Source organism: Phyllostomus discolor, chromosome 7 (genome assembly GCF_004126475.2).
Source record: "Phyllostomus discolor isolate MPI-MPIP mPhyDis1 chromosome 7, mPhyDis1.pri.v3, whole genome shotgun sequence".
Lineage (NCBI taxonomy): Eukaryota > Metazoa > Chordata > Mammalia > Chiroptera > Phyllostomidae > Phyllostomus > Phyllostomus discolor.
Window position 1 is genome coordinate 100,224,620 of NC_040909.2, and position 20,569 is coordinate 100,245,188.

Below are 20,569 nucleotides of genomic sequence, written 5' to 3' on the forward strand. Positions count from 1 at the left end.
ATTCAGGAAAATATGATGGGGCAGCTGATGGCGATTCCAACAAAGAAATTTGCAGAGTGTTTTCAGCAGTGGAAGAGGTGCTGGGAGAGCTGTATGAGGCCCCAAGGTGTCTACTTTGAAGAGGACTGAAGCATCATTGTGGTATGTACAATGTTATCTTATATCTTCTTCAAGAATTGTCTCTATTTTTCATATTACATGGCTGGATACCTTCTGGACAGACGTCATGTGAAAATTCATTTTACTCTGTGGACTTAAGTAATATGTTAAAAATTTAAGAACTGAGATTAGAAGACAAATGGTCCTCCTTGCCAATCAACTTAGAACAAACTACTTCCAGTGACAGGACTATCTATCTGACCGGGTACCTCAAGGCCTCATCTGTGTCTATGTCAGCATGAACGTCTATTTGGCACTGAGCATCTCTACAAATCTAGGGGTGCTTTTATGAAGAACACTCAGGACGCAATTTAAAACTGGGTACTAGTGACAGAGTCCCAAGTATTAAACCAGATTTCTCAATTACCTATAACTAAAATGCTGTCTTATTAACAGCACATTCAATAAAGCTACCCAATGAAAGACATTTCTATTTCAATTAACAGTGGATGATAATAAAATTAACTGATATTGGTACAAAGTAGAAATGCTTACCTAGCATACGAATATACAATGCAGTCTGATCAGAACTGTCATAGGAAATGGCTCCACGTCTCTAAAAAAAAGCACACACACATTTTAATGTATAACAAACATTATATAAAATTCATTTCAACAAATATGTATTTGTTATTTGTGAAGCAGTGGGGAAAAAAGCTGGATATGTAAAATGAAATTAGATATAGCATCTGTTCCATAGTTGTAAGGTGGACAAACAATTATAATACAATATGGTTAAGCACTCCATACAAGTGGATTCAGAGTGAGGAACATGCAGTAGGCGGAAATTCACTGTCCAAGTATGTCAGATAGGCCCACTTGGTGAGAGATCTTCTGCAGAGGAAAGAGAACTAAAGAAGAGATATGGCTCAGCTGCTTTACTATTCCTTTCCTTTAAACATGAATGAATAAGCATAGAAATAAGAACCATCAGATATCTGGAGAAAGTCATTAGCTAAAAACAAAGGGAATAAAATAAAAAACCAAATGGCCCAGAGACTAGCAAGAAATAAGAGAATTAGAAAAAGTAATGTCTATACTCAAAGAGATTTGTAAAGACACTGAATTTATTAAAAAATAAAAATAGGTTGCCACTGATAGAAAGATTTTAAAATATATTTTATGTTTAAAAATAAACTGGTATAAAAATGTATCTTGCAACATTATTCATAACAGCTCCATATTGGAAACAACCAAATGTCCATGAACAACTAACGAATGGATAGATAAAATGTAGTATAGCCACACGATGGAGTATTATCCACACGTAAAAAGGAATGAATGCTGATACATTATATAACATAGATGAGCCTTAAGAACATTATGTTGAGTAAAAGGGGCCAGCCACAAAACACCACACAGTATATGGTTCCATTTACATGAGATGTCCAAAACAGGCAAATCCACACAAACAGAAAGTACACTGGTGGTTGCCTAGAGCTGGAAGAGCTGGCAGGAAATGGAGAGTGAATGGGAACATGGTTTCTTTCTGCAGTGATGAAATACTCTAAAATTAATTGTGGTCACAACTGCATCACTCTGAATATACTCAAAATCACTGAATTATACACTTTAGATGGGTGAATTGTATAGTATGAGAATTATAAATCAATGAAGCTATTACAACTAAAAGCAAATATTACAAATTTAAGATGTAATTACTAAAACCAAAAATTATAGAAGCTGAAACACCCTCAGCAACTTCTGCCAACTCTACCTTCACATGTATCACCCCTCCTCACCTGGTCTGCAATGGGTTGCTGACAGTTTTTGTGATGCATCTCTTGGTCCCTAGTCTACTCTTCACGCGGAAGAAAACGGACCATTTGAACTACTGCTCAAAACCCTCCGATGGCTCTCTGCTACACTTGGAATAAGGCAAACACCAAGCTCTGACTTCCAAAGGCCTCCATGGTCTGCTTGCCTCTCATGGTCTTGTCACCGCCATGACCCATCCTCCCTGGCCTCCTTGCTCTTCCTCAACCTCCCCAAACATACTGCCATCATACTTGCTGTTTCCCCTGTCTGGGATCACTGCCTCACTGCTCTTCTCATCTCTCAGATTCTACATGAAGTGTCATCTCTCCACAGAGGCACTCCCAGACTACCAAATCTGAAGTCACCTAAGAGTCACCCTCTCCGACAGCTCCATACCTCCATGCACCTAACTGATGTTACTTTGTTTGTTCCAAAAATAAAATTTCCAAGACTTCTGGCAAGATGGAGGCATAGGTGGACGCACCGTACCTCCACGCACAACCAAGATTAGAACAACAACAATTTAGAGGCAGAATAACACCCAGAACTGACAGAGAATTTATCTGAATGGAAGCCGGACAGCCAAGAAGTTTAAGTAGACCTGTTCATCCAGACCGGTAGAAGGGGCTGGAAAGGAGCAGCCAGGTGCGGGTCGTGGTGCCCGGAGAACAGGGAGAACTGGGTACATAAGGCAACTGGGGGCATGTAAGGCATCTGGGGCATGCAAGATTGCAGTGGGTGGACCCTGAGTACGCAAGCAGCAGCTGGAAGACCCAGTGAGGCCACGGTTGTGGACCAGGGCAGAGCGTGCAACCCAGGATCCCGGAGAAGGGACCGAGATCCCAGGAGAACGGAGCTACCGCCATTGTTCCCTCCCGCCCCTGCCCCCACATACAATGTCACAATCTAGTGACTGGGGTGCCCAGCCCTGGTGAATACCTAAGGCTCCACCCCTCACCATAACAGGAGCAACCAGACCAAAAAAAAAAAAAAGAGAGAGAGAGAGGGACATGTCTCAAACAGAAGAACGGATCAATGCCCCAGGACTTATCATTTTAAGCGACCAAGAGAGAGCCAATTTATCAGATGCACAGTTCAAAACACTGGTGATCAGGAAGCTCACAGAATTGATTGATTCTGGGTGCAATACTAGATGCAAAAATGCAGGTTACCAAAGAAGAGATGAAGGAAAATGCACGGAGAACCAATAGTGAAGGGAAGGAAACTGGGACTCAAAACAATAGAGTGGACCAGAAGGAAGAAAAAAACAACCAAACAGGAAAGAATGGAGAAATGAAAATTAAAAAAAATGAGGAGAAGTTTAGGAACCTCCAGGGCATCTTTAAACGTTCCAACATCTGAATTATAGGGGTACCAGAAGGGGAAGAGGAAAAGCAACAGATTGAACACGTATTTGAACAAATAATAAAGGAGAACGTTCCCATTCTGGCAAAGGAAATAGACTTCCAGGAAATCCAGGAAGCTCAGAGAGCCCCAAAGAAGTTGGACCCAAGAAGAAACACACCAAGGCACATCACAATTACATTAGCCAAGGTAAAAATGAAGGAGAGAATCCTAGAAGCAGTAAGATAAGGGGACAGTGATCTACAAAAGAGTTCCCATCAGACTGTCAGCTGATTTCTCCAAAGAGACCTTACAGGCAAGAAGGGGCTGGAAAGAAGTATTCCAAGTTATGAAAGACAAGGACCTATATCCCAGATTACTCTATCCAGCAAAGCTTTCATTTAGAATGGAAGGGCAGATAAAGTGCTTCTCAGATAAGGTCAAATTAAAGGACTTCATCATCACCAAGCCCTTGTTTTATGAAATGTTAAAGGGATTTATCTAAGAAAAGAAGATAAAGAAAATGTATTGTAAAAGGACAGCAAACTCACAATTACTAATAACCACACCTAAAGCCAAACCAAAAGAAACTAAGCAAACAACCAGGAACAGAACCACAGAAATGGAGATCACATGGAGGGTTAGCGACAGGGGAGTGGAAGGAGGAGAGAGGGGGAAAATGTACAGAGAATAAGTAGCATGGTAGGTTGAAAACAGATAGGGGGAGGGTAAGAATAGTATGGGAAATGCAGAAGCTAAAGAACTTATACGTATGACACATGGACATAAACTAAAGGGGGGGATGTGGGTGGGAGAGGGTATACAGGGTGGAGGGGAGTGAAGGGGGAAATGGGACAACTGTAATAGCATAATCAATAAAATGTATTAAAAAAACAAATCCAAAAATTTTTATTTTGAAGTTTTACTGTTCAATAAAAGTTGATGCAAGTAAAAAAAAAAAAAAAAAACAAAAAAACCCCCAAACAACTCCACAAAAGCAAGAACTATTCATCACTGTACTCCTGACCCCATAAAATGCTAGTTTTTATTTAGTAGATTCTAAATGAATATCTGGTAAATAAATGATTAAATGATTCACTGGAAATAAATTAATGAATAGCAGTGATATAAAGACCAATTAAAAACCTACAAGATAAAATTAACCTAATCACCTACTAGATGCTACACACTGTAGAGGCAGAGACTTTGTTCACTGCTGTAGCCCCAGATCTAGAAGAAACCCCAACATTTAGAATAGTGTCTAGTGCACCAAAAGTGATAATATTGTTGAATAAACAGGTTAGCAAATTCTTAAAAAAATAGTAATAAACAGAACTAGTGCCATGAGCTATTCATAAAGTAGTGTGGACACTACAAAGATATATACAATCCAGTCAATGCAAAATCTAGGATCAAATCCAAAAAATATACAGTAATTCTGTATATGATAAGTATAGGATTTAAAATCTGTGGGGAAAATACTACTTAATTTAAAAAATGTTAGATTAAGTAGTTTTTACCTGGAAAAATATAAAGCTCTATTATTACCCTCTCACTAAAATAAATTATACATGGAATAAAAAATTATAAATAAAAACTAAGGCATAAAAATATTAGAAAAATATATGGACCCGACCAGGTAGCTCAGTTTGTTGGAATGGCATTCCAATATGCCAAGTTTCACATTCAACCCCCAGTCAGGGAGCATACAAGAATCAACCAATGAATGTATAAACAAGTAGAACAACAAATTAACGTCTGTCTGTCTGTCTGTCTTTCTCTGCCTCCATTTCCTCTCTCTTTCAAATCAATAAGTAAAATTTTTAATATTAAAAAAGGGAAAAATGACATTAAAAATTCTTAAATAGGAAAGGCTAACTGTCCTATAAAATCCAGAAGTCATGAACATGGATCACTTTGGCCACTTAAAAGTTAAATTAGCCCTCGCTGAGTGTCATGGTTGGTTGGAGTGTCATCGTGTACACCAAAAGGTTGGTTGCAGGTTTGATCCCTGGTCAGGGCACATACCTAGATTGGAGGTTAGATCCCCAGCTGGAGCACATAACTAGAGGCAAGTGATTGATGTCTCTCTCTCTCCCTCTCTCTCCCTCTCTCTCCCTCTTTCTCCATCCCCTCCCCCCGCCTCCCTCCCTCCCTCATCTTTGGGTGAGGGGTTAAAAAAAAAGTTAAATTATATATGGTAAAATATATCATAAACAAAGTGACAAATCTGAAACCAAGAAAAATGAATTCAGCCCTGGCCGGTATGGCTCAATGGATTGAGCACCGGCCTGCAAACCATAGGGTAACCAGTTCAATTCCCAGTCACGGCACATGCCTGGGTTGCAGGCCTAGTCCCTAGTGGGGGGGTACGCGAGAGGCAACCACACATTGATGTTTCTCTCCCTCTTTTTCTTCCTCCCTTCCCCTCTTTCTAAAAATCAATAAATAAAATCTTAAAAAAAAAAAAGAAAAATGAATTCAACAGATGACAATGGGCTAATTTCCCCCTACTTCAGTATAGCCTAAAAAGTGCCTCATAAATCAACTAGTAAATGATGAATAGCCAGTAAACAAGAAAGAATGTTCAACTTTATTTAACGAAAGAAATACACATTAAAGCAGTGAGTTCACATTTTACATATTAGACTGAAATTCTTCCCTCACAAAACTCCGGCATAAGATTTACAACTCATCAGCATTCATCTAGAAAATTTACTTAAAGCTCTTGTTTGGATTTAGTATGCAAAACAACTCCCAAATCATTGTTATCTCTTTACCATTTAAATGAAAACTATCAATTAAATTCTTATAGGATTTCATGTATCCTTAAAACAAAAATACACAAAAAAGTTCATGACATAAAAAAGAAACAAAAGTTTCAAAAAAAAATCTGATTTTCAACACTGGTTGCCTCTAAGGAGGAAGCAAATAGACACAGAGGTAGGAGGACTTTCCAATGTATAGCTTCTGAACTTTGGAGCATGTGTAGTTACATATTCACTAAATAAATCAAGTTAAAAAGTCTAATAAGAATCTACTATAAAAAATACGAAGAAAAGCATGGTCTCAAATCCCAAGGCATTAAATCATACAGAACACACTCCTGGCAGCATCATGCATAACACATCTTTCCCCAACACAATATCCTAAGGAAGCCTCCTGCAGTGTTTCATGGTAAACCATTTATTCTGGAGCAAACAGTCACTTTAATCACTTGGTATGGAAAGACACCACTCACACCTGCTGTCCCAATCCTCACTCCAAAGATATTTAGCATATTGTATTACAGGCCTCCCTTAATACTACCATATTAGTGGAAAACCTTGAAGCCTGGAAAGCATATTATGTGGAAACAAATATTTCTATCAGCTAGGTCATACTACTAAGGCTACAGATATCATTATGTAATAAATACCTTGTCATGTCAACATCTATCAACCTGCTAGTGCCAATAATAACTTGGATAATAGCTTGTTAAAACAAAATTTAACCCATTATCCCTAACAGTGTTCCCTAAGAAATGTTGTTGACTTCTTTTTCAATGTAAGATGGGTACTTACTAAAACAGCCACAAATTTGGAAGATAAAACCTCATTTACCACTTCACGTATTACACATTGAGAAAGACTAGTAGCAGTTCTGTTAAATAAAATACTGTAAGTAAAAAAAAAATGAGTAATAAACATAGTATAGATTATAACTATGACATACTAAATTTATTTTAGGATAATCACTTTAGTCTTATTTATAGAGGCATTAATTGAGATGTTAAAATTATAGGGTTTGCATTAATCATAATCAAAACTTGTTAAAAGGGTAGAATTTTAAATATATATCAACGAGTTATACAGGGATTGCAAAATATTCAAATTATTCTATTCATTACTGATTTGAGTAATTGTGGTTTGCAAATACTTAGCTTAAATGCTATACTAAACCACAAGACACAAGTCTTATAAATCCAAATGAGACAAAATATTTTTAAGAATGGATTTAAAGGGTATGTTATCTGAACACATTAATGAATAAATTCTGAGTGATAATTCAATTCATTCATTCATCACATCATGGACCAAGATTAAAATGAATATTAAACTTTCTCTAAACAATTTAAGTAGAATAATCTAAAGTAACTAATTTTGGAAAAAATACTATAAATTATAAAAATAAAAGTTTGATTTCCATGTTAGTATTTTTAAGAATTTTATGTGTTTTATACACCAACACTGCAGCACAGACTTAACATATTTTTAATGTTACCATTTTAAAAGCCTTATACTAGTAAAATCCTATTTTTAATACTTTTTAACACAAATAGTAAAACAAATTTAGCCAGATTCCTTTGTCACACTGTCAGTCATAAAACACTCCGAGCTATCATGCACATTCCCACTCCGCCTCACCAGTGAATGGAAATAACTGAGAGGCTTCTACTCGTGACTTTTCTAATTTAGCCATCCTGGGAACAACTTGTAAAGCAAATTAGTACAGGTCAAAACACGGGCAAGGCTGAGCTAATCAGAAACTGACAGCCACAGTGCAAACAAACTAAACTGTAAGGTTCCAAATGATCCACTGCCACTAACAGGAGTTTTGAGTGGCCCCAGGAAGACTCTCGCTACCTTGAATCAGGGTGAGTCACTCTTCCACAAGACTTGACTTACAAGATAAATGGCAAAAGGTATAAAAGTTGGTCCCGGGCTTAGTTAATATATAACTTTTAAAGACAAACACATTTTAAAATTGACTAAAGGTATTTTAAGTGCTATTGTTTTCATCTTGTTCAAGTTTCCACTAAAATGATTATTGTGAAAAAGAATGTGCATTTCCCTTATGTGATAAAAATAGAATACATTAACTAACACTTACTGAGCTCCCTCCTACTCTGTGCCAGAAGAAATCATTTCCCAGGTGTACTCATACAAAATCTCACAATCCACATAAAATCTCGGAGGTCAGTTATATTGGCCTAGATTTGCTGATCAGTAAACTGAATGTCAGCGCTTTAGATGCAGTAACACAAAATAAAAATTTTTTGGTAGCATTACCAAAAAATAGTGACATACCACAAAAGATGAAGCCTAGCCAAGGTTCCAAAAGAAGTTTTCTCTGACATGGTAAAATGAGCTTTTTCAGAGTATATTCATTTTGTATATGCAAAAAAAACATGCTCATGTTTGAGTACCAGTCAAAGGTTGCACTGATCCACTTAATAGTATCTTTCACTCACTCTCATTCCCTATAATATACTTTAAAAAAAAAATCACAAAATTTTAGCACTCATTTTACTTAAAAATTTAATTTGTTGATGGTTTTAAAAAAGTAAAGTCTCCAAAATCATCCACAATTCAATTAAGTTAATTAATTTTAACCTTCATTTAATACCATGGTAAGCTAATCCTCTAAAATGAGTAAATAGCTATCAGTGCAACAAAATCAATTCTTAATTTACAACACATACAAATTTTTTTAAAAAATGAGTATGTTGTTTTTCTTTCAGAAAGTTCTTCAGTAACTCAATCTCAAAACAAGTAACACCCAGAACTGTCAGAAAATTGAACTGTATGAAAGAAATATATTCATCCAGATGGGTGCCTTTTCTACAGTAGGCCACGCTATTAATACACAGAGTCAAAGCACCTCTACCTAACATACAGAGGCAAACCCAGGGAAGCTGCCAAATTGAGGAGACAAAGAAATATAGCCCAAATGAAAGAACAGAATACTATGCCCAAAAAAGAACTAAACAAAATGGAGAGAGCCTACCTACAGAGTTCAAAGCACTGGTGATCAGGATGCTCAAAGAACTCATTGAGTATGGCAACACCATAAAGGAAGAAATGAAGATTACATTAAGTGAAGTAAAGAAAAACCTACAGGGTATCAACAATAAAGGGAAGGAAACCGGGATACAAATCAATAATTTGGAACATAAGGAAGAAATAAACATTCAACCAGAACAGAAAGAAGAAACAACAATTCAAAAAAATAAGGATAGTATAAGACAACTCTGAGACATCTTCAAATGTGCCAACATCTGAATCATAGGGGTGCCAGAAGGAGAAGAGGAAGAGTAAGAAATTGAAAACTTATTTGAAAAAGTAATAAAAAAAAACAAAAAACAAAAAACAAAAAACTTCCCTGATTTGGCAAAGGAAATAGACATATAAGTTTAGGAAGCACAGGAAATCCCAAACAAGTTGGAACCAAAGAGGACCACACCAAGACACATCATAATTAAAACGCCAAAGGTTAAAGATAAAGAGAGAATCTTAAAAGCAGCAAGAGAAAAAGAAGAGAGTTACCTACAAAGGAGTTCCCATAAGACTGTCAGCTGATTTCTCAAAAGAAACTTTGCAGTCAAGAAGGGACTGGCAGGAAGTATTCAAAGTGATGAAAAGCAAGGACCTACAACCTAGATTACTCTATCCAGCAAAGCTATCATTTAGAATTGAAGGGAAGATAAGAGTGCTTCCCAGACAAAGTAAAGATAAAAGGAGTTCATCGTCACCAAGCCATTCTAAATGTTAAAGCCATGACATGTTAAAGGGTGTTATATAAGAAAAAGATCAAAACTATAAACATTAAAAAGGCAACAAATTCAGAACTATCAACTGAACCTAAAAAACAAACAAAAAAACCCCAACAAAGTAAGCAAAAAACCAGAACAGGAACAGAATAGAATCATAGGTATGGAGACCATTTGGAGGGATATCAGTGGGGAGGGGAAGGGAGGAGATAGAGGAAAAAGTGCCGGATTAAGAAGCATAATTGGTAAGTACAAAATAAACAGGGGCAGGTTAAGAATAGTATAGGAAACGAAGAAGCCAAATAACTTAAATGCACAATCCATGAACAGGAACTAAGGGGGGGAGTGCTGGAGGGAAGGGGGGTGCCGTGGAGGGGAGCAAAGGGGAAAAATTTTGGGAGAACTGTAATAACATAATGAGTAAAATATACTTTAAAAGAAAAAAGACCTTTAACTATACAGGAGCTTTTGTGTTGCTTAGCAAATAGTGATTCCCTGTAAATTTTAAGTTAAATCTCTTCCATTTCTTAATACAGGAAGACAAAAGCTACATGATGGATCAAAGACATAATCACTTTCATATGAAATTGTGAGTGTAATTTCGAGTAGTATAATTTTAAATATATCCTACTTCAGACCCTCATCCAGATGGTAAATGGCTAGCATGCTAACAAGCAGTGCTCAAGCCTGATATTCAGAATTCAAATGAAAAAACACGGATATATATATTAATTTTAAATGTTTTTAATATATTATAAGCAAGGCATACATTTTAGCAACAGCAAGACCTTAAGAGAGACCATGATAGGGTATGGTATTTACTTTTTAAAAAGTTTATACACTATGATTGTTTAGAAATCCTCAACAACTATACTTTAAATTTATAAGCATTAGTAAATTATTTATCTCCAGAAGGGAATGTTTAAAATTACACTAAGAATCTGAATTGTTTAATACTTTTATATCTTAAAAGTTGAACTGCTTTCACCAGAAAAACTTCTGTAAAGGAATGATACCAAGGGATAACATACAAAAAGCCCTCAGGGAGGAATAAGGTGGAAAAGAATAAACATCACACATAGTAATTTTCAGCTTTTCAGTGGAGAGGTAAACCTCACAGCTCTTTTAATCAGAGAAATAAAAACCAAAGCAAAAGGAGAAGAAACTCAACTAGTAATTTCATTTCTATCAAATATAAACACTAGTGATTGAATGTTACAATCCTAAAAATAAAGATGGCCTACCTTAGAGGCGATCCACTTGATAAGAACCAAGGCCAGACACCAGATCAATGTAATTCCCATTGGATCAATCAAAAGCTGGCAGCATAATCTCCCTCCTCCCCCAGTGAGCAATGAGCAAGAAAGGCTTGTTAGGAGTTAGAGAATAACCAGCTGTCCTCAGGCAGAAGAGAGGGGACACTGACTGCCTTGAACCTCAAGCAGCTGCCTTCAAACAACAATCACCTGACTCCTCTGAGAATGCGCTGCCAGCCAGCCTACTTACCCAGCGCGTGCTTAATGCCACAACCCAGGGTTGGGGGAGAACAGCGTCAGTAACAGGGGAAGAGGAAAGGGAAACACGGTGGTAAGGACAGACCTAACAGCCCCACAAATGGAGACAAAACAGGTCTTGAGCTAGCCTCACACACTTCTACAAACGTTCACACTAAGACAGGGCTTTGAAACAACTTTCAAAAAACGTTTGGCAGTACTAAAACTTTTCTCATTTCTTTTACCTAGACCAGCTTCACAGACGTAATGCCCTGGAATTTAAAGGTATTAATACATTTTATTCCATCTTTTCCACTTTAATACTGCATTTGTTCAACTTTTAATTTCCTTTAGGGCTAGGATTACTGTATGAATGTTAAAGGCTTTCACTAATACTGTCTGTGCTATTTAACATTACCATTCACTCATTTGGAACTTATTAACAAAGGCCAGTTGAACAGTACATTTTCAAGCAATTAAAAGTATACTATTTCCAAACCCAAACTGCAATGTAGGTTACATTACAATATTATTGGAACATGTCTCCTCTTGGCTGTGAGGGAGCTCTGTAACAGCAAAGTGGGTCTAATATTCACCCACCTTCATGATGCAGAGAAAAAGCCTTTCATGATACTTTTATTCAAGTATTCAGCAAGTATTTATTAAGTCACTACTATGTATCACCTCCTGTGCCAGATGTAGATGCCAGGAGCATAGTCGTCATGTAAAAACAAACACGGCTCCTGCCCTTGTGAAGCTTACAGTTTAGTCAGTCTACATTATCAAAGTCTGCAACTGTACCAAGTGCAATGAAGCTGAGATACTGCCAACAAAGGAGCTAAGGAACTGCCAACAAAGCCAGGCTATGTCCTAGTTAAGAGGTGAGGGACTTCTTTGAATTGTCCCTGAGCTGAAATAAAGGGACAAGGCATGATGGCTAAGAAGCAGACAAAGCCAAGTACAGTGACGAGAAGAAACCAGAAGAAGAGCAAGGGAGGCTAGAATGCAGAAAAGTAGAAAGCCAGAGTGGAGGCCCCATAAAGGTGATTTGTCTTCACCCCAAAAGCTAATCCCAAATTGCTGAAAAACTTTAGTTGGTTTGGGTCAAATATAGCTTGGTGGGCTAGGGGCTGGGTAGACAGTTAGGAGGCCGCTGCAAGAGGTCCAGGGGAGAGGTGATGGTCATCCGCACAGGGTGGTGCGGTGAAGAGAAGTGGATTGTAGCTCATAAGACAAACCCATCTGCATGTCAATGGCACACGAATGATGGTTCTATAATATTTGAACATAATCCTAATAGTTCAAGTACAATGCTATTTTCACTGTCCAATCCTCAGTATGAAGTATTTAAAAGAAAACTTAATACTTCCGACCAAAATGGAGGCATAGGCAGACAAACTGTGCCTCCTTGCACAACCAAAAAAAGGACAACAACAAATTTAAAAACAAAAAACAACCAGAACTAACAGAAAATTGAACTGTATAAAGTCCGACAACCAAGGAGTTAAAGAAAACACATCCATCCAAACCAGGAGGGGCAGAGGGCAGCTGGGTAGAGAGGACTCTCGGCAAGATGGCGGCTAGAGGATCAGGGCGGGCAAGGCGGCAGATTGTGGACTGGGTGGTCCCACATCCACAAGCAGATAAACCAGGAGGAACAACTGGGGAAAGCGAGACCGACCACAAAAAAAAACCAGGGTTCCAGTATGGAGAAATAAAGCCTCAACACCTCTGACTGAAAAAACCTGTGAGGGTTGAGGTGGTGGGAGAAACTCCCAGCCTCACAGGAGAGCTCACTGGAGAGACCCGCAAGATCCTAGAATGTACACAAGCCCACCCACCCAGGAAGCAGCACCAGAAGGGCCCAGTTTGATTGTGGGTAGTGGGGGAAGTGACTGAAAACTAGCAGAGATTGCAGCAAGCGACACTGTTCCCTCTTGGTCCCCTCCCCCACAGACAGCACCATAATGCAGGGATGTGGGTTGTCCCACCCTGGTGAACCCACCTAAGGCTCTACCCTTTATTATATAACAGGTGTGCCAAGATAAAAAAAAAAAAAAGGCCCAAATGCAAGAACAGACCAAAGCTCCAGAAAAAATACAACTAAGCCACGAAGAGATAGCCAACCTATCAGATGCAGAGTTCAAAACACTGGTAATAAGGGTGCTCACAGAATTGGTTGAATATGGTTGCAAATTAGAGGAAACAATGAAGGCTATGAAAAGTAAAATAAAGGAAAATGTACAGGGAACCAACAGTGACAGGAGGGAAACCAGGACTCAAATCAATGGTCTGGAGAAGAAAGTAAGAAACATTCGACCAGAACATGGCAAAGAAACAAGAATTCAAAAAATGAAGAGAGGCTTAGGAACCTCTGGGACAACTATAAACATTCCAACATCCGCATCGTAGGGGTGCCAGAAGGAGAACAAGAAGAGCAAGAAATCGAAAACTTGTTTGAAAAAAATAATGAAGGAGAACTTCCCTGATCTGGCAAAGGAAGTAGACTTTCAGGAAGTCCAGGAAGCTCAGAGAGTCCCAAAGAAGCACACACCAAGGTACATCATGATTACTTTATCCAAGATTAAAGATAAGGAGAGAATCTGAAAAGCAGCAAGAGAAAAGGAGACAATTACCTACAAAGGAGTTCCCATTAGACTATCAGCTGATTTCTTAAAAGAAACCTTGCAAACAAGAATGGTCTGGAAAGAAGTATTCAAAGTCATGAAAGGCAAGGACCTCCATCTAAGATTGCTCTATCCAGCAGAGCTATCATTTAGAATGGAAGGGCAGATAAAGTGCTTCCCCTATAAGGTCAAGTTAAAGGATTTCACCATCACCCAGCCCTTGTTATATGAAATGTAAAAGGAACTTATCTAAGAAAAAGAACATCAAAAATATGAATGGTAAAATGACAACAAACTCATAGCTATTAACAACCAAATCTAAAAAAAGAACAACACAAAAACAAACTAAGCAAACAACTGGAACAGGAACAGAATCACAGAAATGGAGATCACATGGAGGGTTATCATCAGGGAGTGGGAGGAGAGAGGGGGAAAAGGTGCAGAGAATAAGTAGCATAAATGGTGGGTAGAAAATAGATGGGGAGGTTAAGAATAATATAGGAAGTTTGCCCTGGCTGGCGTAGCTCAGCGGATTGAGCGCGGGCTGCGAACCAAAGTGTCGCAGGTTCAATTCCCAGTCAGGGTACATTCCTGGGTTGTAGGCCATGACCCCCAGCAACCGCAAATTGATGTTTCTCTCTCTCTTTCTCCCTCCCTTCCCTCTCTAAAAATAAATAAAATCTTTTTAAAAAATTGTTTTTGAGTCTTAAGACTATAAGTTCCCTGAGAATGGCATAAAAAAAAAACTAAAAAAAAAAAAAAGAATAATATAGGAAGTGTAGAAGCCAAATAACTTATATGTATGACCCATGGACAAGAACTAAAGGGGAGGAATGTGAGTGGGAGGGGTATGCAGGGCAGAGGGGAATAAAGGGAGGAAAATAGGACAAGTATAATAGCATAATCAATAAAATATATTTAAAAATAAATAAAAGTTAATTCTAGAGTTCTCAAAATGAAGCATAAATTAAACTAATAGGTCTAAATAAAAATTTTCCAAAATTGAAGCCATTCATGTTAATCTTTGCACAAATTGAGGTAATTTTAATTTGGTCATGAAATTAGGTGTGACAAATGACATTGTCAGGGTCTGTGATTAGTCTCCATATTCCAGTGAGGTTGTGTGGACCAAACTCAACAGATGCCCCCAAACAGGACAGATCTGCAGGGTGTTCATCAGCCCCATCCTCAGGAGAAATGCTAATGGCTTGTGTGTAAGGGGGCGTACAGCCTGGGCCAGTGGCTAAAATGGGCTCAAGGTCATTATCTGCTGCTCTGTCCTGTGCTGCATGCTCCAAATTAACCCACTACACTATGATGCCTAGTCCAGGAATATTTCCCTTCCAATCAGCTACTTAAAAAGTTTTAAGAAGCAAACACAATGTCCCTATTTTTGGTACAGTACTTAAACATTTTTATAAATGACTTTTTGGTTAATGTTGAGCTCAAGAATCTGTGCTTTCTTTTAGTTTAAAAGAAAAGGATTGAACAGAAGAAGAGGCAAAAAATAAGAATTGAGACATGGAGGGGAAAAAAATAAGAACGGCAGTCCTGTAAATTCTTTTCAATTAATTTCTGTCAAGATTATGTCCACCAATCAAGAGCCTGGGTTTATTTCCTAGCTTTACCGCCAAGACCTGAGTGAACCTATGCAAGTCACCACCTCCCTGGGCCTTATTTTCTTCCCCTTCACAGGAGTTAAATAACAGCTATAAAAGAATACTTAGCTCTCAATAAATTAGAACTGAATCACAATTAAATATTGAAAACTTAAGAATAATGGCCTGACCCACACTAGCTCCACCCCAACTCTACGCTTAATTGCAATCACGGTGGTCTAAGAGAGGAATTTGCTCTGTGCTTGCTTGGTGTGGACTGAGAAATCTTTCCTGAGCCCCAGTGGGGTTTTTGTCTTAGCTTTCATTTTTCACAATGGTGAACAGGCCCCCTTGGCAGCCTCTTCTTAAATGTCTACTATATTTCTGAGACTAAAATACAGAGCTAATCAAGACACAATCCTCCCAGATCACAAAACATCCTAGAAATAGCTATTGAATTTATGCCTCAAATCAAAGATTCTTAACTGCTAATGGCACATTTCCATCACTCAAATCCTATAAAAATCTCAGGCAGCAGTTTTTTAAAATATATCTTTAAATTTCTTAATGGTATGAATCTAATGGATTTAAAGCTTTTTCTTATTTTGAGATATAAAATACTAATTTATCTTGATAAGTTACAAGGCTTCTCTGAATAACAAAAAAAGTTCTGTCAGATGAAGCAAAAACAAAAGTTCTTATTCAATTAGTATAAACACTCCTTTATAATATCATGTGTATTGGAAAATTCTCCTAAAAATTAATCTTTCCAGATTGAATCTATGTAATTTATTATTCTATAAAGAAATAGCTTTTATTAACATTTAATTTTTTTAATTTGTTGATTTTTTTCTTTAGAGAGAGAGGAAGGGGGGAAGAGAGAGAAGATATCAATTTGATGTTCCACTTAATCATCGGGTGATTCTTGTGTGTGCCCTTACCAGATATCAAATCCACAACCGTAGTGCATCAGAACAACGCTCTAACCAACTGAGCAATTTGGCCAGGGCAAGAAATGATTACCTTTTTACACCAACAGCAAATGTATTATTTCATATTAACTTTTTTCACCTGTCAAAGCCTTAGTGAAATGTGTAATAGGGTAACCACAACAAAAAGCACTTGACAATACTAAAAAAATTAAGGCACAGGATACAGCTAAACTTTCCAAAACAGAATTTGATACTGTAAGAAGAAAATACAAAACTTTTACCTTTCTGGAGCTTATCAAACTAATACCTAAAAATTGAAGCATTAAAAGCAGATCTCACTACTATTTTAGGAGTGTGTGTGATCGATAGAAAAAAGAGGTATGACTTTGATCATTGTGTCTTAGAGAAGTAATCCAAGTGCAAGTTGCATCCCCGGGGCTTTCTGCCACCCACAGGACACCTGTCAATCTTGGCAATAGTCTTTAGCTATCCATATAGAGACTCGGCATGCCCCTCTGTTGACCAAATTAGGCTGCCCTCATCTGCATTGACATCAGTGTCTGTGATTTTGGAATCTTGTTGACGGAGATGGCCTATCCCAGAGTTCTTTATACAACTGTAGTGTCTGAGAAAACTAAAAACAAATTCATAATAGAAAATGTGAATACTATAGCCAAAACCCTCCAATTGGGCTTTTATCATTTTGAATTCCACCACTTTTAATAGCAAATAATAAATCAGGGTGACTTTTTTGTTCCTTTTACTAAAAATCACATGTCAGGGCTTTTTATTTTTCAAATGGTATGAATTTCAAGACATATAAAACAAAAAGTTTTGATAATTTTGACAAAACTTATTTTAAAACTAAAGAAAAATGGGAGTTTTACAAGTTAATTAAGATCTTTGTGCCAAACTGATTTAGAGTCCTGAGTTAAGTCTTCTGTTATACAGCATCCCAGTATTTGATGGGAACAGATAAGTGATTAGTTCTAGTAGGAAGGAAGGAATAAAACCACCTTAACATTTCATAATCAAGACTTCTGGACCCGAAAACTACATCTGGTGATATTAAAAAGAACATATAGACTTGCTTATCAAAACCACTGTCCATAATATTTTTAAAATTGTGGAAAAGTAGAAATAGTCACAATTTTCAAAAGGAATATAACAGTAAAGATTCCACAACTGTAGAGTCTGGACTTAGAAAAGTGGCATACACTGTATATAATGTAAGCATAAGGCCTCTGGCACAGCAGTCCCCAACCTTTTTGGCACCAGGGACTTGTTTTGTGGAAGACAATTTTTCCACACACCAGGGTGTGGGGGATGGTTTCGGGATGATTAAAGCGCACTAAATTCAAGCTCACCTCTTGCTATGCGGCCTGGTTCCTAACATGCCCAGACCAGTAGCGGGTCCACAGCCTGGAGGTTGGGGACCCCAGATCCAGTACATATATATACAAGGAGAAAGTCGTAGACACAGGACACCTGAATTTCAGCAAGGCTGCACACAGTTTCTGGTGACCTCCTTAAGAACAAAACAGAGCACTGTGAGCCCCACACTACAGGTGGGCAGACTCCTAGCTGACTGAGCAAATACCCTCGAAATTAAGTACTTGATATCAAACTAGTGGAAGAATTCCAGCGGTTAACTCACAGAACCTTGCTTATGACCTTGTCTTGTTCCAGTTCATTTATGGGGTGCAGATCTAACAAATGCATATCAAATCTGCACATAAAACACAAAGGGTAAACCAGCTTGCTTAATTACAAAATAACTTAAAAAAAAATAAAAGCTGCATTTTGATATAAAATAAACTGCATGCATGAAGAACAATGGAAATGGGTTTTTAAAGTTTCCTTTAAAAAAACAAAAACAAAAACAAAAAACAGATGAGAGGTAGAATGGTTACACCCTAAAGGCAATCTTAGGAGGCACCGAGTCAAAGAAGTGTCCAGACCAAGAATGCCCCACTGTTCTCAATTCAGGCAACATTTATAAGACTGAGCTCAGTTCTGAATACCACACTGGAAGATGCATCGCATTTGAAAATGCAGATAAAAACAATACATAAGGAGTAGTTTTACAAACTGAGATGCTTTAGGCAAAGAAATAAAGAGACATAATAGGTGTTAACGTGTGGTAAAATAAAAGAACCCAAAAAGTTTAGCTTTATTCTGTGACATTACAGATTGGAAGTAGGACCAATGGGCAAAAAGTCTGACAGGATATGACTCAATATTATTTCCTAAGAACTTTGTGCAATCAAAACCATGTAAATTAAAAGGAGCTGTCTCAAACTAGCCTCTGTCTAGGAGGTTGTGGGGCAAGCTAAAACAAATGACCTTCAAGGTCTCTGCCAATTCTAACAACCAACACTAACAACCAACACTTAGAATCATAACCTTTCTAAGAAAGCTGCTGTTATTAGCGGCTTTCAGTGGGGAATGCTTCTACCACCACTCCCCACAGACCTAGCATACTGGCCCCCTCAAATCCACTAGTACTAAGTGGTTACTGGCATTTACCTTAAAAGAAATTTTTTATATTTTTTATTTTTTCACTTTATATTTTTACTTTTCACATGAGAATTTTACTAGAGAAAATCAGGAGTATATAAACATACGAAACACAAATTGACACAGCCTATAATACAAATGCCTGAGAGATACAAGTACAAATTCAAGCTTAGACATTTAGGAACTCACATTTGTTGATGAGATCACATTATTTCCCCACAATCCAGTTTCCTCCTTCATGGTTTAGAGTGATGATCAATGAGGCAATAAATAAATATGTGTATATAAACATACAAATATGTAAAAATTCCATATACAGTTAGTGCTTTTTCAATGCTATTAAAAATACTGATGTTCTTTTCTTAATTTCTTTCAATCACATGAGGTTCTCTTGAGATTTCTCTTATATTTCTGCTTATACCTATCTTCACTGAACTTCTCCCTCTTTTCAAAAAACCATTGATTTACCTGTTTTTTCTGTCATGTTCAATTCAAATGCAAGCAACAGACTACTTCTTTTTGTGGGGCATTTGTTCAACTTTGTTAAACTTTGCCCAGGAAGTGTCCATGAGGGCTTTACTGAATAACATTTACTCTGGATGTTCTTCCTCATTTTCCATTTTTTTTTTTCCTCCTCATCTTGTTCCTCTTCCAGTTTCTCTTTTACATCCTTTTCTTCTTCTTTTTCTCCTTCTCTCCATTTTTTATTTTTCCTTATATCATCTTCACTATGATTCCTATTTGATTGCTCTGGATTTTGCCCACAAGGCATAACTCGTTTTTTTCTGTATAGCAAGATTTCAAGTATCAGAAGCTTGTGAAGTATCAAGGGCTCTCTCCATCTTGAATAAGCTTCTCACAGCTTCCACCATGTCACCCTTTCCTGAGTTTTCATCTGTACCAATAGCTGCTCCTTCAAAGTTTTCTTTGCTTGTTTATTCTCTTTCTACTTTGTATTTTCTTATTGGGTGACATTGGTAAAAGGTACTTTTCAAATGAGAACTATTTATAGGTCAGGAAAAAAACTTTACCTCTAAAAATAGTATGAACAGGCCACTACTCGTGGGTGAAATATATTAAAATATTTATAACATCAATGTTGATACTAAAGAAGAAAAATAACATCTAGAGATTGAACAGATTTAGGAAGAAAAATTATGAATAAGAATGGCAAGTGTCAATAACTGCTTCCCTCTCAAACCAATCGATGTAGAAGCACAAAATAATTCTGAAGTATACTTGAGGCACACTGAATTGAACAGTACTATTTCATCTCTACGTACAGTATTGCAAAAAACAGAGACAGAGATTTTGAGATCTCTGGTGTGTTAGGCAAAAGGGATATAATGTAACTGAGGCATAATCCTCGCCCTCCTCACACATCTCAGGTTTTAGTGGGGGCTACAAACAACTACAGTTGTAAATCATTACAACCACAGGCAAATGTAAGATGCTGAGTACCAACCATGCCACTTAAGCCAAGATTTGGTGGCATCAAGGAAGACTACTGGGAGAAAGTGACATGCAATCTGACCCTTAAATGACACTAAGAGTTTGCCATACAAGAGCAAGGAAAAGAGCTTCTAGCAGAAAAAGCAGTATGTGC

At 37.4% G+C, this 20,569-nt stretch overlaps 1 protein-coding gene across 5 annotated transcripts in view; it reads right to left on the reverse strand.

The window, feature by feature from the left end:
- Nucleotides 1-20,569, reverse strand: part of PDE7A (phosphodiesterase 7A) — a 114,624-nt gene that overhangs the window by 50,714 nt on the left and 43,341 nt on the right. For 4 of the 5 annotated variants that reach the window (XR_004904367.1, XM_036031164.1, XM_036031165.1 and 1 more), the window contains exon 2: nt 655-715. Coding sequence is in view for 4 of the 5 variants with exons in the window: in XM_036031164.1 (XP_035887057.1) it covers nt 655-715 (61 nt within the window). In the remaining variant the exon portion in view is untranslated. Of the gene's footprint in view, nt 1-654; nt 716-11,037; nt 11,679-20,569 lie in introns of those variants that run through there. The other variant, XM_028533625.2, reaches the window with a different exon arrangement.